Source organism: Mastigoproctus giganteus, chromosome 13, assembly GCF_048544385.1.
Source record: "Mastigoproctus giganteus isolate SK-2022 chromosome 13, ASM4854438v1, whole genome shotgun sequence".
In the NCBI taxonomy this organism is placed as follows: domain Eukaryota; kingdom Metazoa; phylum Arthropoda; class Arachnida; order Uropygi; family Thelyphonidae; genus Mastigoproctus; species Mastigoproctus giganteus.
The window spans coordinates 40,681,907-40,706,917 of NC_143587.1; the positions used below are offsets into that span (position 1 = coordinate 40,681,907).

The window sequence follows — 25,011 nt, forward strand, 5'->3', positions numbered from 1 at the left end:
TATTATTATACACATCAGAGTCATTAGGTCTATAGCACCCTCCTACTCTCAATTTTGATCTCCCAATGCTTATGTCACACCAAACTGACTCGACACACTGTCCAGCAATGTCGACTGGCTTCACTTCCTTGGATTTTATGTGTTTCTTAACTAATAGCATAACCCCCCCCTCCTTTCCTATCCTTTCTGTACACATTGTACTCCCTAAATTCCAGTTATGCATTCGTTACATCTGTGTGACACCACATCTCTGATATCCCAACAATATCTACCTTTGATGTTTTGAGCAATACCTCGAATTCATCAAATTTATTTACCAAACTCCTAGCATTGGTGTACACGCAAGTATACATGTCCTGTTCCTATTCTTAGCTACCCTAACACAACCAACGTGTTTACTTGTACCGTAATGACTCCCAGCAGTCTCTGAAATATCCTGCATTCTGTTTTCCAGGCTGCTGGTCATTCCAATAGAAGCACTGGAGATGTGTGAATATATCCCCATTTCAAAACTGGGGATCAAAAGGCAACGTGGGTAATTACAGACCTGTTAGCTTAACATATGTTCCATGGAAAATAATGGAATCACTGGTTAAAGAAGTAATGCAGGACCATCTGGACAGGCAATTATAAGGCAATCAGACCATGGATTTTTAAGGGATGGTCTTGTCTAACTAATCTGATACGTTACTATGATGCATTGACCAAGGATCTGAATGTAAAAAATAATTCTGACATCAGATACTTGGATTTCAGGACGACTTTTGATACTGTTGCACATAAAAGACTACTGTACAAACTGGAGCAATGTGGCATTATGGGCAAGCTACTGTTATGGATAAAGGGATGGTTATCACTTGACACTGCTCTTTGGGGACTAATGTTATTAGCGGAGTTCCCTTGGGTTCAGTGCTGGCCCATTGTTGTTTTCAATATTTATCAATGAAGGTATATCAGACTTAATGTCTAAGTTTGTAGATGATACAAAGGTTGGCAGGGTGGTTAACGACAGTTATCCGGGTGAGCTACTGCAACAAGATCTAGAAAAATTAGGTTGATGGGCTGAGAAATGTAGGTTGATAGGCAGTTGAAGTTTAACATTGAAAAATAAATATTGTCAATAAAGGGAGATCATAATGCAAGGTACTACATATGGGTAGCAGTAACCCCAGAGTAACTCTCACTCGCCCATCTTTGAACCCTTTCGGTGCAAAGACGGGCGAGTGAGATCGGCAAAAGGGCGTCCTTATGAAAGAAAGACTTCGAATATGTGGGTTGCAGAGTTTGGAAACTAGACACCTTAGAGGAGATTTGATTGAGGTGTTTAAGGCTCTGAGAGGCATCAGTAAAATGAATGAGGACGAAATTTTCAAGATTATAAATGATGCTAGAACTAGAGGACATAAATTCAAGTTACAGGGGTAAATGTTTAGATTGGACTGCAGGAAGTTTTATTTTAGCCAGTGAGTTATAAATTACTGGAATAAGTTGCCTACATGGGTGGTAGAGGCTGACAGTTTGGAGAAATTCAAAGGTCATCTGGATAGTACCTTCGGGTTAGGGAAGTGCATAATACTAAGGGCGCATCCGACCAATTATATATTTTAAAATTGCTTCATTTTTGATTTAATTACAGTCGGACCTGTGTTTAATGAACTTCTTTATAGCAAATTTTTTGAATTCCTTTTGGTAATTACATTTAATTTTCTTTAATTTAAGTTTCGGTAGAATTAATAAAATTTCCATGAAGAAAAGGCAGTTTAAGCAATTAGAAAGCACAAATTAAGGGTTAAAGGGATTACCGTTCTACAGTATAAGTGGAATGTAAAATGTATGCAGCCACCTAACCCACATACCGAGAAGTCATGCTAGTCACTGCTTTCAACAGACAGTCAAAAGATTAAGACATATTCCCAACACCAATAATAGCATAAAAAAAAAATAAAATAAAAAAATATATTAAAAGAAATACTGCATTATCTTTGTACGTGCTACTCCAGAAATTTTTGTGATATTGTGAGAGTGAAAAAAATTATAAATTTGGGATTTATAATCACTTATGGAAAAAAAATATATCAGGGAGGAATAGTGTTTTACAAATTTTGAAAATAACAGAGATACTCCAATTACAAACTTCTATAAAATATGGTTCGTTTTGTGACGTCACACCTCTGAGCTTTATGGTTTGTCATCCAGTGGTTAGCACTGGAGGACAAACAATTTTTCAAATATCTGTTGATATTTCAACAGATATTTGAAAAAAAAAAAAAAAAAGTGCAGCCATTATCAACCCACTGCAGGGTGGAAGCCTCCTCAACAATTCATGCTGAGGGAAATGGACCATAATCTGCCACGCTGGTCCAGTGCGGGTTGGCAGATCGACCGTATTCAGCAGTCAGGGGCTTGAACCCCGGTCTACTCAAAGAGCGTGTGCTACTGCACTCCCGCTCCTGCCCACTCGGCTACGGAGGCCGTTGATATTTGAAAAAATCAAGATATAAAATCTGTAACCCCTTTACAACTTCTCCAATTCATTCATGAGTATTGTCTAATAGAATGTTATTGAAATATAGAAATAGCACTATGATATGAATTTTTCTTACCCTGCCTGTAACAGTAGCTTCTTGTGAAAGGTTCTCTTCAAAGCGAGAAAAATTAAATTAAAATAATACACCTTCATTGCATATTTTTAGTTTATGTTATAATGTTAAAAGTACTATATTTCACAATATTTTGTTTCTATGATTTTATACTAGATATATAAACATAAACTATCTGGTTTTCTAATTTCTTTGTAGTTTCGTTTTTCTTTGATATTTTTGTTTTCTTACATTCATTGTATTATTTAAATTATTTTTTAACTATGTATATATAAAGTGCTTTAGCATCATAATACACAGCCATTTCTGAATAAACAAAAAATTTTTAAGGCGGCATCATTTTAGGTTATATCTCATATTGTGAATACCTTCACGAGTTGCCATGAAACACGTTGTGAAGGTATTCACAATATGAGATATAACCTAAAACGATGCCGCCTTAAAAATTTTCTGTTTATTCAGAAATGGCTGTGTATTATGATGCTAAAGCACTTTATATATACATAGTCCAAATTTGTTCGCAGCTTGAGGCTCTAGCCCTAAATGCGCCTTAGTCTAAATTATTTTTTAATAAATATATGCAAATCGTTGACTGTTGCAATAGCAATTTTTATAAATTCATACAGATTGCAGAGGCGTAGCAAGGGGGGTGCAGAGGGGGAATTTCCCCCACGCATCTAATTTTAGGGGTGCAAACTGAAGGAATTATCTATCACAATCAGGGGCGCCAGAAAGACATGTTGCCCCCAGGTGTCGATGATCCTAGCTATGCTACTGAAAGGTTGACTACCTGCATATAATGGGGACATACTTATAACACTTTTGCCCCAGGCATAGGATTGCCTAGTTCCGGCTCTGCTAATCTATAAACTATTACTGGGTTTCTGTTTCTGTTTCTGAAGCAGCATAGCTTGGTTCCAACCTTTAAGGTTGTCAGTTAACTTTGACAACACCCCCTATATTCCTTAATCAATTTCATTTAGGAAGATAAGAAACAACAGAGGTCCAAGCACAGATCCCTGTGGGATTCCAGTTGCTTCTCCAGCCCCCACTGAAGAATATCCATTTATGACTACCCTCTGTCTCTTGTCCTTCAACCAACCCCTAATCCAACATGTTTTCTTGACCTATTACCCCAATCTTTCTGTTATCTCAACCTGTTCAATTGAAATAATAACCTGTCATGAGGAACAATCTCAAGTGGCATACTAAAATCCAGATATATAATGTCAAAGTTGTTTCTTGCATTCAACTGCTTTATAACTTTGTCAAAATAAATTACCAGATTTGTCAGGCAAGTTCTCCCATCCATGATACAGTACTGAGACCTGTTTTAGGATAAATTGCACCTTTTGTGGGATTATTGTGCCTTTAACCATGGATTCCCAACCTTACCAACCACAGAAGCCAAACTTACTGGTCTATAATTGCCCATCACTCTTTTAGTTCCTCCCTTATTTCCATGAGGGAGACACTGGTGCTGTTCTGGCCAAAGGGTATTCCCTGGATGGAAGCAATGCCAATCCAATCCCTGAACCTAATGATGATGTGGAAGAAAGTTTAGTAATTGTTGAATTTTATATTTGAAGTTAAAAATGATTTCTTTCACAAGTTAAAAACAGTGATATATCATTACCCGTTAAGCATTTTGTTTTGTTATATTATATTAACATAGCTGTTTAGCTGTTGAAGATGTATTATAATATAAAATTAATATCACTAAACATAAAAGAATAATAGTATTCATACAATATACTTACAGTTATAACTTAGTTTATGTTTAATCCCCTTTTGCTAAAGCTTTTATGCTCAAAAAATGTGCAGTTATCACAAAAAGGAAATATTCTTTGCTCACAGCTTTTATTGCTCACAGTGCAATAAAAGTTCGATGTGAAACTAACATTTTCTGGTACAATCTATAAGAAAACACATGACTGTTGCTAGAGCAACAGCATGGCACACATGCCATGAAAAAAAGAATACAGTAAGATTAGGATTCAACTCTAATTATGGATTTATAGCGAAATAAAATGTAAGGTAAATAAAAAAGTTGCATGGAAAACAGACGTAGCTGTGATGAACTATTTACTGAAATTCGATTTTTTTTTTTTTTTGTGTTAAAATTAATGCTGAGTTTTATTTGAAAATTATATATGCAACTTCATAAACGAGGTAAAAATATGACACTGCTTTGTTGCTGAATACTGCAGCTAATTTAAAATGATGTTGACCATTTTGAAAAATTTACTATTCAGCAGTGCAAAGTGAGATCACTTAACAATAATTAAATAAGGCCTTCACACATGCACACACAGCTTGATAATTAAGGAAACAAAAGATGAAATTTTACTTTCATCTTTTGTTTTCAAAAGATGAAAGGAAATGAAATTCTTTCAAAAGGCACAATTTGAGCATTCACTAAATTCATTAAATTATCTTCCACTAGTGTATGGAAGAGAAATAATTTAAATAGAGATTTCCTGACTTGGATATATAAGAGAAACTATATAGAAAAAAATATTTTTCCTAAATTTTCTTCTCAAACCTAGAGTGGGCAAATTATGCTATTGAAAACACAGTATGCATTAAAATTCAGAATTATTACTCATAAATAAAGTGCCAGTGAAGGAAACAGAACTCTTTCATAAAATGAAAATATTAAGAAAAAAGTTGAAATATCTTAGGAATTTACTTACATGGTGCTTGTCTGAATGGATGAAAAACCTGTATATCCATAGGGCGATGGGCAGTATTAACAACTGTTGTATAATTGCGACAATGGTATTTATGGCATTTTTCAATGCTTTTAGTCTCCCAATCAGTCCAGTAGAGCTGATCTTCAAATATCGTAAGAGCAAAAATGTGATGCACTGCATCATATGGACCTTTTAAAGAAATAATTTTAATTTAACTTAATTAAATTTAATTAAAAGCATTTTATTGCATGACAAATGGATGTATGCATGCTTGTTATATGATACCGTAACTTAAAAATAACTTTCCTGAATTAATTGGTTAATGGATGAACAAATATGACTGATAATGACCCTTTCAGCAATATTCCAACATCTAAACATCTATCATGACTTTAAGACAAGTAATTTGACATATACAAAAGTATGTGTGCATGTAAAAAAAATTGATATATATTATAGTTTTACACACACATACACACAACCTCAATTTAGTTGTATAAAAGTCTCTATTTACCTCTGCTGATTACTATTTTTCTGTTATCTCCATTCATATCTGATACAGCAATATAGTCTTCTCGTGCATCAGCCCAGAACAATTCTCTGGTGATATAATCAATAGTGAGAGCATTTGGCCATCCCAGAGATTCATTAATTAAAACCTGAACTGCACTGCCATCCATTCCAGCTTTGCCAATGTATGGTTTGTCACCCCAGTCTGTCCAATACATATATCTAAAGAATTTCATAAAAACTGTAAATATTGATTTAATAAAGCAATCAAACAATCAATAATATTTCTTGAAAATAGCCATATTTTTATGTACAGTAAATCCTCGATTTAACAGACCCTGATATAATGGATTTCAGATTTAATGGAGCGAACAAGTAATAATGCAGTAATGTACATATTAATCTCGACCATATTATTTTTTTAGGTTATACAAAACTTCAATGTTATTATTAATTAAAAATTAATAATAATTACATATTTTCCATTATTGTTTTGATAATTACCTACTTTTATTTTTATAATCAAATGCAGGAAATTGTTTTTTTATTCTTTCGGAAAATGTGTTCAAAATAGCTGTTTTCCCAGATTACAGATAAGAGCAGGCTGTGACTTGCGAGCTGAATGTTACTCGGGACACTATGTTTGTTGTTTGTTTGTTATTTGGTTTTTAGGAGCATTAGCAACCAAGGCCGTATTGCTCCGGGAATATGCGGTGGTCATTTCCTGACCTTTCCGCATCCTCCATATTTGGTGGTGACGGGCTCGAACCCCGGTCTAATCAAGAAGCATGTACTACGCACTGCTGCTCCTTCCCACCTGGCTACGGAGGAGCAACTCGGGACACTAAACTGCAGGTTTACCGACTCGCTTTGTTTCAGTCTGCCTCAACTTATCGTGCGGTCAGGTTGTATACAGAGTGTTTCTGTGATTTCTGAATTGTGACTATTTATTAAATCCTGGGTATAACCTCCATGCACAAGTACATGGTGGGTGACCATCCAGGTGTGAACCAATGTAAGCAGGGGTCGAGGTGTGGTGCCCACACCAAATGGAGGAAAGCCGCCCCTCTACTAGGTGGTAGATGATTCTCATCAACCAGTGCAATACCACCACTTTGCTTATTGGAGGCTTGAAGTGGTGAAACCCATGTTTAGTCTCTAGAGCTAAGTTCCGGTCAACCCTTCCCCATCTCTTCCATCATGCAGTATGATTGATGACTTTTGAGGTTATGATGAACATCGTGGCGAGATCCAATATTCCTTACATTTCGAGGGTACAGATCTAAAACAGTGTTCGCAGGCTGGCCGCTAGTTAGTACACTGGACCGAACCTATTGGTAACTCTCTAGGAGGCTTCCAGATCAGCTAGTGTATAATCTTGCTACCTCTACTCTGCCAGATAGTGACTGGAGGGAATCCGAGTAGTGAGTATGCGGGGAGCATTGTCGAGGCCACGTTATGTCAAGGATCTGGGTATATTCTTACCATGTGTACACCATATCCAAAAATTTCATTACTTCATACAGCATGTCCCACCCACTTTTTATTACTATTGAATACACCATAAATTGTCAAAATAATAGAGCAAACTTATCTGCGAAAAGATCTAAACCTCCCAAGCACTTTCTAATTCATTTCACAAATATACGTGGTCTCAATTCTAATCTCAATGTTGTCCATTTCCACTTGCAGTGTGCCAAACCCCATGTACTTTTTCTGAGAGAATCTCAGTTATCGGTTGATTCAACTACTGCTCATCTTGGATGCCCAAATCATTCGCTGTATGACTCCTTTCGCCTCAGAGGTGGAACTTGTGCATATGTCTGTTCTGATATTCCCTCTCTAACTCATTGTGTCAAATTCATCTGTTGTCTCTACCGTTCTCCCAACTTCACTAATCACTTGAAGCTCTTTGACTTCCTCTCTTTGCAACTTGACTTTCTCCAGTCCAACTTTCCTAACAATGAGGTAATTTTCCTTGGTGATTTTAATGTTCACAACTCCAGCTGGCTTCCGTTTTCTAGTCACACCGACCCAGCTGGTCGAGATGCTGAGGCTTTTGCAATTACCAATGACCTTGCACAGATTGTTCGTTTACCTACAAGAATACTGGACAATCCTAATCATCAGCCAATACACTTGATCTTTTTCTCACAAACAACCCTTCTAAGTACACGGTTGAAGTGAGAGGTCCTTTAGGCACTTCAGATCACAACTTGGTGATTGTCTCTTCTCCAATGGAACCTTTATCTCATGGCTATTCCCAACCTCGTGTTGTTTGGCATTACAAGAATGCAAAATGGGATGACCTGCGAGACTTCTTTTCTTCTTTTCCTTGGTCGGATTACTGTTTCAAAAGTTCTGATGTCAATATTTGCTCAGATCGTGTCAGTGAAATTATTCTTGCCGGAATGGAATCCTTTATCCCACACTCCACTTTAAAATCTCGTCCTTTATCTAAACCTTGGTTTTCCAATAAATGTGCTAAGGCTGTCCAAGAGAAGAATGTTGCATATCGTAATTGGCTTGTTTCTAATTCTTCAGTTTCATTTTCTGCCTACACCAAAGCTCGCAACAATTGTAAAGCAGTTATTAATCAGTCCAAACTAGAGTTTGAACAGGCTAAGAGTAGAAAACTTGCTTCTTGCCCTAATGGTAGCCGAGCATTCTGGTCTCTTGCCAAAGCTATTGGCCACAACTTTTGCCCATCTCTGCCCCCACCTCTGTCCAAACCAGATGGTTCTGTTGTCACTTCAGCCAAGGATAAAGCTGACCTGCTAGCATCCCATTTTTCTTCCAGCTCATGTATTAATGATCTTGGTAAAACACCACCCACCATTCCCAACACACTCCATTCAATGCCTCCTGTGGTCTTCCGTCAAAAGGATATCAGAAGGATTTTGATGAATCTTGATGCTAAGAAAGCTCCAGGTCCTGATGGTATTTCTCCACTTGTTCTCAAAACCTGTGCTCCTGAACTTACTCCTATTCTTTGCCGCCTTTTTTCACTTTCTTATTCTAAAGGTGTTTTTCCTTCTGCTTGGAAATTTGCTCATATCCAGCCAGTTCCTAAAATGGGTGACAAATCCCTCCCATCCAATTATCGTCCCATTGCAATTACTTCTACTCTTTCTAAAGTAATGGAGAAATCAATTAACCGCCAACTCTTAAACTACCTAGAAACCTTCCGTCTGATCAACGATCACCAGTATGGATTCCGTCAGTGTCGATCCACTGGTGATATTCTGGCTTATGTTACACATTTATGGACTAATTCAATGGAAAGGTTCGGTGAAACACGAGTCGTTGCTCTTGACATCTCAAAGGCTTTTGATCGTGTTTGGCATAAAGGTCTTCTAAACAAGCTTCCATCTTATGGTTTGCCAACTGTTTTTAGTAATTGGTTATCCAGTTTTCTCTCTGATCTCTCACTGAGGGTGATGGTTGATGGCTCTCTGTCTTCTAACTTCTCCACTAATGCCGGTGTCCCCCAAGGTTCAGTTCTTTCCCCCTCTCTTTTCCTCTTGTATATTAATGACCTTCTTCCACTGACTGTAAATCCCATCCATAGTTTTGCCGATGATAGCAAATTGCATTCCACTTTCCATTTTGAGAAACCTTGTCCTGCTCAGTCAGCTTCAACTTCTCGAAAATCTGCTACCAATTCCTTAAATGCCGATCTTCAGGTAATTCTCCAGTGGGGCAAAGACAACTTAGTTGATTTCAACCCTTCCAAAACTCAGTCTTGTCTTTTATCTCGCAGAAAGGATTCTTCTGCTCCTATGCTTATCTTTAGTGACACTCCAATTTCTAGGCAAAATGATACATCCCTTCTGGGGATTACCCTGACTTCTAATCTCTCTTGGCACAAGCACATTACAAATATTGCTTCTTCTGCATCTAAAAAACTTGGTTTTCTCTTTTGCTCTCGGCGTTACTTTCCTTCCAAACAGCTGCTCACTCTGTACAAATTGCAGATCTGCCCTACCATGGAATATTGTTCCCACATCTGGGGTGGAGCCCCAAATCTCCTCTCAGGCTTCTTGATTCCCTTCAGAAGAGGGCCGTTAGGTTAATTAATGACTCATCTCTAACAGAGTTTCTCCATGTGCTGTCTTATAGATGTACTGTTTCTACTGCATGCCTCTTCTACAGATACTTCCATGGGCACTGTTCTTCTGAATTGGCTTCTATAATTCCCGCTCTCTCTTTCAAAACAGTCCGAACACGTGCCGCCACCAGCCAAAATCCATTTACTGTCCAACTTCAAACTCACAGAACCAACTTTTCAAATTCCTCGTTTATTCATTCAACTGCCGTTTTCTGGAACAACCTTCCTTCATACGTATTTCCTGAAAATTACAGTCTACAGAAGTTCAAGTCCAATGTCAACAAATATCTTCTTTCATCTGCTCAACCTCCAACCCAAGCATAGTACTAAGTACTATAGGTTCTTAACACCTCTCGTTTTTTGGGTTTACATAAAAAAAAAAAAATAAAAAATCATTTTGCAATCCTTATAATTTAAAATGGCATCAAGTGATAGAGGAGGTAAAAGAAAGCGTGTGAACTTAAATGTGGCACAGAAATTAGAGCTAATTGAGAAATTAGAACAAGGCATCTCAGTAGCATGTGTTTGTGAAATTTCCGGTGTAAAAAAACAAAATGTTTCTGATATCCGTAAATCAAAGTCCAAATTGTAACATAATTTTATATTGTTCAGTACTGTATATTGTATTAAAGTCTTTTTTTTTTAAAATTAGGAATAAAAAATGCCCCCCCCCAGGTTACATTAGATTTAATAGACTTTTGCAATTAACAGACACCTATTAGTCTGTTAAATTGAGGGTTTATTGTACAGTGAGTTCTCGTATAACACGTGTTTACATTACACGAATTCAATCATACATGATTTATAAATAGGGGAACGATGTCTTATATAACACGAACCAAATTCGCTTATGCACGATTCGCCTTTGTGTTTACAGGAAATGGCAGTCGAATGCGGAATCACCCTAACCGAACGAACACGATAGGAATGAAGAGAAAAATCTGAAAATGTATTTATGTTTTTTTATGTCAGCAAAGGGGAAACTCATTTCACCATAATAACGTAAAAACCCACACAATTCCAGCTATCGGTATTATCACAAATGCAATTAGATTGAGTTTACTACCAGTTTATAACAGATTCCACTAGCAGAAACACAACTGGAAATTGTTTTTATTGTTTTATGGTAGTATCCCCCAGAAATGTGCTTTAGTAAAATGTGAGGTGTTAATAGCGTATCTCTGCCTTTACGGTGTTGTTAATTCAGTTGCTACATACGGGCACGCAGCTTTGTTTATGTGTATCAAGTGTACCTCCTCATTTTGTAATTGTGCTTTATTCCCTAAAAATTAGTAAAATACTTAAAATGTGTGAAAAGGACGATACTGCAGATTCAGAGAGAAAAAGAAAAGCAATATCGATAAACAGAGGCGGACTGGGTCAAAAATTCTTCCCCTCAAAAATTTGTAGTGGCCTCACTATGGTTTATGGCCAAAATCACACTGGCCTCTGGCCCACCTGGGTTTCCCCGGTAAGGCTTACGGGCAGTCCGCCTCTATCGATAGAGAAAAAATATGAAATTGTGAAACGCTCTGAGTGAAATGAAAGACCATGTGATATTGCACATGCTACAGACCTAAATGAGGCAACTCCGAGAATTAGAAAGAATGCAGAGAAAATAAAAACAACTTTCATAGCAGTAACAACTCAAAGTGCAATTAAAATCCATTAGATTAAGACGAAAAGAATTAGAAGAGATGGAACCGCTGTCATCTGTTTGGATAGAAAATCAAACAAAAAACAAGTTTGCTTATGATAGAAGCAAAAGCATTAGCAATATTTTATTACGTAATAAAATACTTACGTATTTTATTACGATTATTTATTGTGTTTGGTTATGTTTTGGTTACAAATGTGTGTTCAATCATGGGTGGTCGGCACCTAACCCTATTTTCCCCATAGGGCCTGTTGTTTATATTGCATGAGGGTTTCTAGGAACACAACTATCCTGCTATACAAGGACTGACTGTACTTTAAATATTTGCATTAGCATTAGTTGAGGCATATGGTGCAAGAAAGCAAGCTTATGCAGCATTAGCCAGAAAAGGAAAAAAAAAAAAAAAAAAAAAAAAACTTCCACTTCACCCCTTTGTTCGTTCGAAATACCTGTCCAACTGAGCCTTAAATTTATTTAGACTATCAACTTCCACAACAAGGGATGAAAGTCTGTTCCACCAACCAACTACCCGCTGGTTAAAGGTAAATTTCCGCATGTCTATCCTACATCTGTCTTTCCTCAATTTGAATTTATGCCCTCTCGGGTGATTATTCTGAGCAAGAGGCAAAATCCCATCAGCATTGAGCATGCTCAAACCATTCAAGGCTTTATACACCTCTATCAGATCATCTCGCGGGTGCCTAGTCTCCAGACACTGTAATTTGCAAAACTTAAGCCTTTCTTCGTAAGAGCAACCCTTTGTTTCATTCACTAACCATGATGCCCTTCTATGTACTTGTTCCAGCAGCTCTACATCCTTCTTGAAATGAGGCCTCCAGACCTGTATACGGTACTCAAGGTGTGGCCTGTCCACTGCCTTATACAAGGGAATAATCACCTCCTTATCCCTACTAGAAAAAGTCCTGTATATCATTGATAAGACACCATGAGCTACTTTTGCAGCCCGTCTCCACTGCTCAGAGAACTTCATATCTGCCTCCACAATTACCCGAAAGTCCTTTTCATTCTCTATCACTGTCAGTGTAGTACCACAGAGTTGATACGTTGCTCTGGGGTTGCTGTTTCCCATATGCAGTACTTTACATTTGTCAGTGTTAAACTTAATTTGCCACCTCTCAGCCCATCTGCTCAACCTTTCCAGATCTTGTTGCAGCAGCATAGCATCAGTAGTGTCCTTAACAACCCAGGCCAACTTTTGTATCGTCTGCAAACTTGGAGATTAAGCTTGATATGCCATCATCAATATTATTTAGAAATACAGAAAACAATAATGAACCCAACACTGAACCCCGAGGGACTCCACTCTGTCTTTTCCCCCTCAACCACCGTTTTATCCATAGCAGCAATTTGCCTCCAATGCCACACTGCTCCAATTTGTGCAGCAGTGTTCCATATGCAATAGTATCAAAAGCCTTTCTAAGATCCAAGTATATAATATCAAAGTTATTCCCTGCATTCAGTTCTTTTGTGACTGCATCATAGTATCCAATCAAACTGGTCAGGCAAGACTGTCTCTTAACAAACCCATGCTGTGTTTGAGCTATAATTGAAGTCTCATCTAGATGATCCTGCAGTGCTTCTTTAACCAATGCCTCCATTAATTTTCCTAGAACAGAAGTTAAATTCACAGGTCTATAATTACTTGTGTCAGCCTTTGATCCTCCTTTGTGAATTGGGGTCACATTTGCACATTTCCAGTCTATGGGTACCTGCCCTGAGTCCAAAGAAGCTCTTATAATTATGGCTAAGGGTTTTCTTACTTCCTTTGCTGCCTCCTTTAATATAACTGAATAGATCCCATCCACCCCGGGTCCTTTTTTATGTTTATCTTCAAAAATTTCTCCTCCACTTTCCTCTCAGTTATTACAAAATCATCCATCTCACTGCCAGAGTTTACTTCACCTCTGGCATTCCCCTCGCTGAATATCTCCTTATGTTTGAATGTCGATGTGAAATATTCATTTAGTTTGTTAGGTACCTGAGCAGGATCATCAAGAATTGAATCATCAATATCAAGTGAACCAATCTGATTAATTCCCTTCCTTCTAGAGTTTACATATGTAAAGAACTCCTTGCTGTTTTTCTTTGCATCCTTTGCCAAAGATTTCTCGCGATCTGCATTTCGCCTGCCTAACTACCTTTGTAACTTGGTTACAGATCAATTTATTAATAACGTGTTAATTTATATGTATCCCATGCATTTTTCTTCTCTGTCATATGTCTCAGTTCATCTGACATCCATTTAGGCCTAAACCTCAAACAATATTTCTTAGTTGGTATGTAAAGCCTAGTTGCTTCCAAGAGAAGTTCTTTGAATGCTTCTCATTTTGAATTTGCTGTTGGTAACATCATCAGTTGGTCCCACTGTATAGAATTTAAATACTGTCTCAGACCATCGTAGTTGCCTTTGCAAAAGCCCTTCCCTTTACCCCTGATGGTAGTTACCTCTTTGAGTAAATTCCAGTTCAGCACACTGTGATCACTGCCACCTCGTGGTTCTTTATCTGTAGATTCTTAATGCATGAAGAATCACTACTGATAATCATATCAAGAGTATTACTCCCTCTAGTTGCCTTCTGAACATGCTGATGTAGAAAAGAATCATCCAATAAATCTACAAAAGCCTTGCTAGTGTGTGAGTGACCAACCCACAAATTCCAGTCAATATCTGGGAAATTAAAATCCCCCATTATAAAACTCTGATTTACTGGCCCACTATTTCCCTGTGCAGTTTCTTATTATACTCATCACAGTCATTAGGCCTATAGCACACTCCTACTCTCAATTTTGATCTCCCAATGCTTATGTCACACCAAACTGACTCGACATTGCACTGTCTAGTGATGTCGACTGGCTTCACTTCCTTGGATTTTATGTGTTTCTTAACTAATAGCATAACCCTTCCTCCCTTCCTATCCTGTCTATCCTTTCTGTACGCATTGTACTCCCCAAATTCCAGTTCTGCATTCCTTATATCTGTGTGACACCACGTCTCTGATATCCCAACAATATCTGCCTTTGATGTTTTGAGCAATACCTCAAATTCATCAAATTTATTTACCAAACTCCTAGCATTGATGTGCATGCAAGTATACATAAACCTGTTCCTATTCTTAACTACCCTAACACAACCCATGTGTTTACTTGTAGCACAATAATTCCCAGCAGTCCCTGAAATATCCTGCATCTTGTTTTCCAGGCTGCTGCTCATTCCAATAGAAGCTGTGCAAGAATCACTTTCACCTCTGCCAGTGGCTACTGTTAATCTATTAGTCCTTGTATCGCCCCAAGCTAGCAGTTTTCTGACCCACCTAACACTGCCTCGATAGCATTAGCAAATATTCTTGCACCCTTTCTATTTAAGTGTATCCCATTCCTGTAGAAGCAGTCTCTCCTGTTAACAAGTACAGACCAGGCTGAAAAAAATTCTACCCTTTGAGCTTTGCACAATTTTCCCAGGGCCGAATTGATCGACAAAGCTCTCATCATATACTCCCTGCTATCGTGTCTGGGCAGAATTGCAGACACTTTCAAATTCAACCCTAATTCACAGCTTTTTTTCAACAGTGACCTGTACTTGTTAAGTAATTCTGCCAGTCTCCTACTCTTAATATCATTAGTGCCGACATGTACAACTATATCGCCCTTAAAAGATGATATCCGCTCTACAACGTCATCAACCTTTGTCCCTGGCGGCAGACATACTCGGGTCCTGGTCCACCTATCCTTTTTACAAAGCATGTTCTCCGTTTCCCTGACAATAGATTCACCAACAACTACTAATGCAAAGGATTAATGCAAAAGCAGTAACATTATATACACAGTAGACTCTCGATTTTCCGAGATAGATGGTAAAAAACTAATTCCAGATAATCGATTTCCCGGTTAATCCGAAAATACAAAAGTCCCCGACATACGTAAGAGAAATACGCTCCAGGACATTTTACTTCATCGAGTTTTATGTAACTTGGGAATGACTAATAACATATTGCTACTATATTATTATTGACAAATTTGAATTCCGCACGATACTTGTTCATGTTGGCCATTTTGATACATCCTTATTATAATGATTCCTTAGAGATATAAGAGATGCACCATTTTCAAACTTTTGAATAATTTCAACTTTTTGTTTAACTGAAAATGGAACTTTTTTGCGTTTACCCATCATTTTCGTGATTTCTAAACAAAAAATAAAAATAAAAATTCCGACATCTCTGAAATAAATAACGAAACAAAATTTATCCTTTTGCACTGCAACGGAACACAATAATCGATGCAACGCACTAAAACAAACTAAACGTTTGGCCTCTCTCTCTTTTTTTTTTTGAGTGGCGGGTGTGAAGACAGCAGGGATTGCAAGATAATAGTTACACTAATCTCCCAATGACGACTTATAATGCCGCTTGTCGCTTATTTACAATTGCAAAATATCTGTTTATACCTATTCTAGTCATTTCTTGAATTTTTTTTTATTTCTGGTTGATTTTTTTAAATTTGGAGTCTTGAAGTGTCCCGGTTAATTGAGAGTCTGCTGTATATATTTTTTAATGAAAACCTGAAACACGAGAGGTATTAGAACCTATAGTACTTGGTACTGTGCTTGGGTTGAGGGTTGAGAAGATGAAAGAAGATATTTGTTGACATTAGACTTGAACTTCTGTAGACTATAATTTTCAGGAAATACGTACAAAGGAAGGTTGTTCCAGAAAACAGCAGTTCAATGAATAAACGAGGAAGATGAAAAGTTGGTTCTGTGAGTTTGAAGTGGACAGTAAATGGATGTTGGCTGGTGGTGGCACGTGTTGGGACTGTTTTGAAAGAGAGAGAGCGGGAATAATAGAAGCCAATTCAGAAGAACAGTGCCCATGGAAGTATCTGTAGAAAAGGCATGCAGCAGAAACAGTACGTCTATGAGACAGTGAAGAGAGAGAGTCTGTTAGAGAGGAGTCATTAATTAACCTAACTGCCCTCTTCTGAAAGGAATCTAGAAGCCTGAGAGAAGTTTTGGAGGTGCCGCCCCAGATGTGGGAACAATATTACATGGTAGGGCGGATTTGTGATTTGTACAGAGTGAACAGCTGCCGAGAGCAAAAGAGAAAATCCATGTTTTTTTAGATGCAGAGGAAGCAATATTTGTAATGTGCTTGTGCGAAGAGAGATTAGAAGTTAGGGTAATCCCACAAAAGAGATATATCAACTTGCCTAGAAATCGGAGTGTCACCAAAGCAAAGGAGCAGAAGAATCCTTTTTGCGAGATATAAGACAAGACTGAGTTTTAGAAGGATTGAATTCAACAGGTTGTCTTTGCCACACTGGAGAATTACCTGGCGATCAGCATTTAAGGAATTGGTAACAGATATTCGAGAAGTTGAAGCTGATTGAGCAAGGCAGGGTTTCTCGAAATGGAAAGTGGAATGCAATGTGCTATCATCGGCAAAACTACGGATAGGATTTCCAGTCAATGGAAGAAGGTCATTAATATACAAGAGGAAAAGAGTGGGGGGAAAGAACTATACCTTGGAGGCCACCAGCATTAGTGGAGAAGTTAGAAGACAGAGAGCCATCTACCATCACCCTCAGTGAACGATCAGAGAGAAAACTGGATAACCAATTACTAAAAACAGTTTGCAAACCATAAGATGGAAGCTTGTTTAGAAGACCTTTATGCCAAACACAATCGAAAGCCTTTGAGATGTGAAGAGCAACTGCTTGTATTTCACTGAACTTTTCCATTGAATTAGTCCATAAATGGGAAACATAAGCCAGAATATCACCAGTGGATCGAAGCTGATGGAATCCATACTGGCGATCGTTGATCAGACGGAAGGTTTCTAGGTAGTTTAAGAGTTGGTGGTTAAATGATTTCTCCATTACTTTAGAAAGAGTAGAAGTAATTGCAATGGGACGATAATTGGATGGGAGGGATTTGTCACCCTTTTTAGGAACTGTCTGGATACGAGAAAATTTCCAAGCAGAAGGAAAAACACCTTTGGAATAAAACGTGAAAAAAGGCAACAAAGAAATACTGTTTTGAGAACAAGAGGAGAAATACCATAAGGACCTGGAGCTTTCTTAGCATCAACATTTGTCAAAATCCTCCTGACATCTTTTTGACGGAAGAGCTTGTTTGTTATTTGTTATTTGATTTTTAGGAGCATTAGCAACTAAGGCCATATTGCTCCGGGATATGCGGTGGTCATTCCCTGACCTTTCCGCATTCTCCGTATTTGGTGGTGACGGGCTCGAACCCCGGTCTAATCAAGAAGCGTGTGCTATGCACTGCTGCTCCTTCCCACCTGGCTACGGAGGCGCCTGACGGAAGAGCATAGGAGGCATTGAATGGTGTGTGTTGGGAATGGTGGGAGTTGTTTTACCAAGATCATTAATACATGAGTTGGAAGAAAAATGGGATGCCAGCAGGTCAGCTTTATCCTTGGCTGAAGTGACAACAGAACCATCTGGTTTGGACAGAGGTGAGAGCAGAGATGGGCAAAAGTTGCGGCCAATAGCTTACCAAGAGACCAGAATTCTTGGCTACAATTAGGGCAAGAAACAAGTTTTCTACTCTTTGCCTGTTCAAAATCTAGTTTGGACTGATTAATAACTGCTTTACAATTGTTGCGAGCTTTGGTGTAGGCAGAAAATAAAACTGAAGAATTAGAAACCTGCCAATTGCGATATGCAACGTTCTTCTCTTGAATAGCCTTAGCACATTTATTGGAAAACCAAGGTTGAGATAAAGGACGAGATTTTAAAGTGGAGTGAGGAATAAAGGATTCCATTCCTACAAGAATAATTTCACTGACACAATCTGAGCAAACGTTGACATCAGAAGTCTGACCAAGGAAAAGAAGAAAAGAAATCTCGCAGGTCATTCCATTTTGCATTCTTGTAATACCAAACAACACGAGGTTGGGAATTGCCATGAGATAAAGGCTCCATTGGAGAAGAGACAATCAAGTTGTGATCTGATGTGCCTAAAGGACCCAACACTTTAACTAAGTACTTAGAAGGGTTGTTTGAGAGGAAAAGATCAAGGTGTTGGCTGTATGGTTAGGATTGTCCGGTATTCTTGTAGGTAAATGAACAATCTGTGCAAGGTCATTAGTAACTGCAAAAGCTTCAGCATCTCGACCAGCTAGGGTCGGTGTAACTAGAAAACGGAAGCCAGCTGGAGTTGTGAACATTAAAATCACCAAGGAAAATTACCTCATTGTTAGGAAATTTGGACTGGAAAAAGCCAAGTTGCAGAGAGAGGAAGTCAAAGAGTTCCAAGTGATTAGTGAAGTTGGGAGAACGGTAGAGACAACATTTTAATTTGAAATTTTCTAGAAAAGGTGGCGAGTGTTTTCATATTCATCCTTGGTCTGTGCACGAGTACAGTTCTTTACTTTGTGATACAGGTCAGTAGTGCCATTTCAAGCAAGAATTTGTGCTTTTGCACTTCTCATGGTAAGTGTTAGTACTCGTTATTAGTTTTTTTATTTTAAAATTTATTTTTAATTTACTATTATATAATGTTAATGTAATATAGGATGCAACAGCACCTTTTAATCATAATAATTTTACAGTTTTGCATTAATACTAACACATGGTATAGATGTGTTAATTTACTTAATTTAGTTTTCGATACGAGTAAGAATGTCTTTCTTTTTTTTAAACTAAGGTTTATTAAGTAAAAATAGTTTTTTTATGACATACCAACATTTCTTTTTAAGAAGTTTTTAAAATGACCATCTAGCTTTGATATCTTAATACTATCTTTATCCTTATCACACCAGTATAAATTTCTTTTTATTCAATCAACAGCTAAACCATCTGGGATTCGAATAGTTTTTTTTTTTTTTTTAACAGGATTTGTTTTCAGTCTTCTTCAAGGGAACTCATAGTGGAGTCAGAAAAGGCTACACATGAGAGATGCAGGCAATGATTTTTTTAAACAAACCTTGGTTTATAAACTTATATAGTTAAAAAAAAAACTAAAAAAGGCCAACTGTCCAGTTATTATCTGTTATAGATAATGTATTATTTACCATATCATCATTCTTCTCTCTCCTGCTTTCTTGGTAATTCCCTTCTCTCTCTCTCTCTCTCTCTCTCTCAGGGTAACACAGGATTTTTTTTTTTTTCTTCCACCATAATAATAATAATATTGTATGACATAACATTACAATCAAAATTGGTATCAATCTATCTAATGAACACGATAGAATAATAAACACATAAGTAAAAATAAGGGGAATACACTCACCCTTCATATGGATCAAGGGCAATAGCACGTGGTTCCTGCAGATTTTCTCTGATAAGAACTTTTCTAAAATGACCATCTAACTTTGATACCTCAATGGTATCTTTACCCTTATCACACCAGTATAAGTTTCTTCCTATCCAATCAACAGCTAAACCATCTGGGCTTTGAACAGTTCCCGAATGAAGAACCTTAGAGAATATAGTAAACAGATTAAGAGCTCATATTTTCATAATATTTATTTATAAAATATAAAAATTAAGCATATCATACATATTATATAAAAGAGTAAAAAATGGCCATAAGTATGACCAAAAGTCTTGCTATAGGATTGTGGAAAAGCATTTACTCTGTTTTTAATTCAGGGATAAAATAATACTACTAATAGGTGGATAACCGATTGGTACCGATTAGCATTAGCATTAGTAGAGGCATTTGATGCAAGAAAGCAAGCTTATGCAGCATCAGCCAAAAAAAAAATAAAATAAATAAAATAAAATAAAATAAATAAACAAAAAATAACCACTTCCACTTCACACCTCTGTTCGTTCGAAATACCTGTCCAGCTGAGCCTTAAACTTATTTAGGCTATCAACTTCCACGACAAGGGATGGAAGTCTGTTCCACCAACCAACCCCCCACTGGCTAAAGGCAAATTTCCGCACGTCTATCCTACATCTGTCTTTCCTCAATTTGAATTTATGCCCTCTCAGGTGATTATTCTGAGCAAGAGGAAGAATCCCATCAGCACTGAGCATGCTTAAACCATTCAAGGCTTTATACACCTCTATCAGATCACCTCGCTGGTGCCTAGTCTCCAGACACTGTAATTTGCAAAACTTAAGTCTTTCTTGGTAAGAGCACCCCTTTGTTCCATTCACTAATCTTGTTGTCCTTCTCTGTACTCGTTCCAGCAGCTCTACATCCTTCTTGAAATGAGGCCTCCAGGCTTGTATACAGTACTCTAGGTGTGGCCTGACCATTGCCTTATACAAGGGAATAATCACCTCCTTATCCCTGCTAGAAAAATTCCTATATATCATTGACAATACACCATGAGCTACTCTTGCAGCCTGTCTGCACTGCTCAGAGAACTTCATATCTGCTTGCATAATAACCCCCAGGTCTGTGAATGTAGTACCACAGAGTTGATATGTTGCTCTGGGGTTACTGTTTCCCATATGTAGTACTTTACATTTGTCAATGTTAAACTTCATTTGCCACCTCTCAGCCCATCTGTTCAAGCTTTCCAGATCCTGTTGCAGCAGCATAGCGTCAGTAGTGTCCTTCACAACCCTGCCAACCTTTGTATCATCTGCAAACTTAGACATTAAACTTAATATCCCATCATCAATATCATTCATAAATACCGAAAACAACAACGGACCCAACACTGAACCCTGAGGAACTCCACTAATAACATTAGTCCACGTTGAGCAGTGTCCATTGATTACCACTCTCTGTCTTCTGCCACTCAACCATCCCCTTATCCATAGCAGCAATTTGCCTCCAATGCCACACTGCTCCAATTTGTGCAGCAGTCTTCCATGTGCAACAGTATTAAAAGCCTTTCTAAGATCCAAATATATAATATCAAAGTTATTCCCTGCATCCAGTTCTTTTGTGACTACATCATAGTATCCAATCAAATTGGTCAGGCAAGACCTGCCCTTAACAAAAACATGCTGCGTCTGAGCTATAACTGAATTCTTGTCTAGATGATCCTGCAGTGCTTCTTTAACCAGTGCCTTCATTAATTTTCCGGGAACAGAAGTTAAATTCACAGGTCTATAATTACTTGTGTCAGCCTTTGATCCTCCTTTGTGAATTAGAGTCACATTTGCACATCTCCGGTCCATGGGTACCCCCCTGAGTCTAAGGAGGCTCTCATAATTATGGCTAAGGGTTTGCTTATTTCCTTTGCTGCCTCCTTTAATATAACTGGATAGATCCCATCCACCCCAGGTACTTTTCTTGTGCTTATCTTCAACAATTTCTCCTCCACTTAACTCTTAGTTATTACAAGATTCTTTAGCTTACTGCTAGAGTTGAATACACCTCTGGCATTCCCCTCGCTGAATAACTCCTCATGTGTGAATGTCGATGCAAAATATTTGTTTAGTTTGTTAGCTACCCGAACAGGATCATCAACAGTTGACCCATCGATATCAAGTAGACCAATCTGATTCATCTCCTTCCTTCTAGAGTTTACATAAGTAAAGAACTCTGCTGTTTTTCTTTGCATCCCTTGCCAAAGATTTCTCGTAATCTGCCTTCGCCTGCCTAACCTCCTTTGTAACTTGGTTACAGATCAACTTGTATCTATCATAGGCGTTTTTGTCCCATTTTCATTTGTATGTATCCCATGCATTTTTCTTCTCTGCCATATGTCTCATTAGTTCATCTGATATCCATTTAGGCCTAAACCTTGAACAATACTTCTTATTTGGTATGTAAACCCTAGTAGCTTCCAAGATAAGTTCTTTGAATGCTTCCCATTTTGAATTTGCTTTTGGTAACATCATCATTTGGTCCCACTGTATAGAATTTAAATACTGTCTCAGTCCATCGTAGTCGCCTTTACGAAAGCAATAACCCTTCCCTTTACCCCTAATGGTAGTTACATCTTTGAGTAAATCCCAGTTCAGCACACTGTGATCACTGCCTCCTAGTGGTTCCTTTATCTGCAGATTCTTAATGCATGAAGAATCACTACTGCTAATCAAATCTAGAGTATTACTCACTCTAGTTGCCTTTCGAACATGCTGATGTAGAAAACAATCATCCAATAAATCCACAAAAGCTTTGCTAGTGTGTGAGTGAACAACCCCCAAATTCCAGTCAATATCTGGGAAATTAAAATCCCCCATTATAAGACTCTCTGATTTACTGGCCCACTCTATTTCCCTGTACAGTTTCTTATTATACTCATCAGAGTCATTAGGCCTATAGCACACTCCTACTCTCAATTTTGATCTCCTAATGCTTATGTCACACCAAACTGACTCGACACTGCACTGTCCAGTGATGTCAACTGGCTTCACTTCCTTGGATTTTATGTATTTTTTAACTAATAGCATAACCCCTCCTCCCTTCCTATCCTGTCTATCCTTTCTGTAGACATTGTACTCCCCAAATTCCAGTTCTGCATTCCTTATATCTGTGTGACACCACGTCTCTGAAATCCCAACAATATCTGCCTTTGATGTTTTGAGCAATACCTCAAACTCATCAAATTTATTTACTAAACTCCTAGCATTGGTACATGCACCTGTTCTTTTTCTTAGCTACCCTAACACAACCCATGTGTTTACTTGTACCCCAATGATTCCCAGCAGTCTCTGAAATATCCTGCATCTTATTTTCCAGGCTGCTGCTCATTCCAATAGAAGCAGTTCAAGAATCACTTTCACCTCTGCCAGTGGCTACTGTTAATCTTTAGTCCTTGTTTCCCCCGAATCTAGCAGTTTTCCGACCCACCTAACACTGCCTCGATAGCATCAGCAAACATTCTTGCACCCTTTCTATTTAAGTGTATCCCATCCCATCCCTGTAGAAGCAGTCTCTCCTGTTAACAAGTACAGACCAGGCTGAAAAAATTCTACCTCCTTGAGCCTTGCACAATCTTTCCAGGGCCGAATTGATCGACAGGGCTCTCATCATATACTCCCTCCTATTGTGTCTGGGCAGAATTGCAGACACTTTCAAATTCAACCCTAATTCACGGCTTTTTTTCAACCGTGACCTGTACCTGTTGAAAAAAATCAGGGGACAACTCAGTGTTGTTGTGGGCCTATATGAGAGCTTGAAGGGGAGGGGGCTGCCCTCGAAGGATCTATCCTTCGAGGGCATCCACCTTATACACCTCTACAACATCATCAACACCAGTGATGAGAGCCTTGTCAACGTTGGCACTAATGACCTTAAGAGTAAGAGATCTGCAGATTTACTTAACAAGTACAGGTCAATGCTGAAAAAAAGGGTGCGAGTTAGGGTTAAATTTGAAAGTGTCCACAATTCTGCCAAGACACGATAGGAGGGAGTATATGATGAGAGCCTTGTCAATCAATTTGTCCCTGGAGAGATTGTGCAAGGCTCACAGGTTGAATTTTTTCAATGTAGTCTGTGCTTGCTAACAGGAGAGACTGCTTCTACAGGAATGGGATACACTTAAATAGAAAGGGTGAAAGAATATTTGCTGATGCTATTGAGGCAGTGTTAGGTGGGTTGGAAAAGGAAAACTGTTAGATTGAAGGGATTCACAGACAAAAAGATTTTAACGGTAGCCGCAGGCAGAGGTGAAAGTGATTCTTATACTGCATCTACTGTAATGAGCAGCAGCCTAGAGAGCAAGTTGCTGGGGACTTCAAGAGCTGCTTGGAGTCATCATGGAACAAGTAAATACATGGGTTGTATTAGGGTAACTAAGATAAGAACAAGTGCATGTATACTAGCATGTATACTTATGCTAGAAGTATAGTAAATAAAACTGATGAATTTGAAGTGCTGATCAAGACATCAAAAACAGATATTGTTGGGATATCAGAGACATGTTGTCACACAGATTGTGCAGAATTACGCAGCAGTGCAGAATTGGAATTTGGGGAGTACGTACAATATGTACAGTTTGTTTGTTTGGTTTTTAGGAGCATTAGCAACTAAGGCCATATTGCTCCGGGATATGTGGTGGTCATTCCCTGACCTTTCCGCATCCTCCGTATTTGGTGGTCACGGGCTCGAACCCCGGTCTAATCAAGAAGCATGTGCTATGCACTGCTGCTCCTGCCCACCTGGCTATGGAGGCACCTACAATATGTACAGAAAGGACAGACATGGTAGGAAGGGAGGAGGGGGTTATGTAGTTAGTTAAGAAACACACAAAATCTAAGGAAGTGCATCCAGTTGAAATGGGTGGACAGTGCAATGTTGAGTCTGTTTGGTGTGACCTAAACACTGGGAAAGGGAAAATGGGAGTAGGAGTATGTTATAGGTCTAAAAATGGTAGTAAGATCAATTTGTCACAATTTTGCGGCGTGAAAATGACGTTATTTCCATTTCATTACAAAAAAAATAGAGTCAGGAGAGGAGATCGTGCTAAGGATCATGGGAGGTGATCTTGGATGTGCTCAGACCTGGCATAAACCAGCTGGTTGCAGAAAAATGTT

The 25,011-nt window shown here is 38.2% G+C and overlaps 1 protein-coding gene across 1 annotated transcript in view; it reads right to left on the minus strand.

Annotated features, from left to right (window-relative positions):
- The window catches only part of LOC150075985 (prolow-density lipoprotein receptor-related protein 1-like), a 1,358,636-nt gene that overhangs the window by 448,444 nt on the left and 885,181 nt on the right, over positions 1-25,011 (minus strand). The window contains 3 exon segments of the mRNA XM_090387555.1: positions 5,297-5,485; positions 5,811-6,028; positions 19,850-20,037. Of these exon segments, the coding sequence (XP_090243681.1) occupies positions 5,297-5,485; positions 5,811-6,028; positions 19,850-20,037 (595 nt within the window).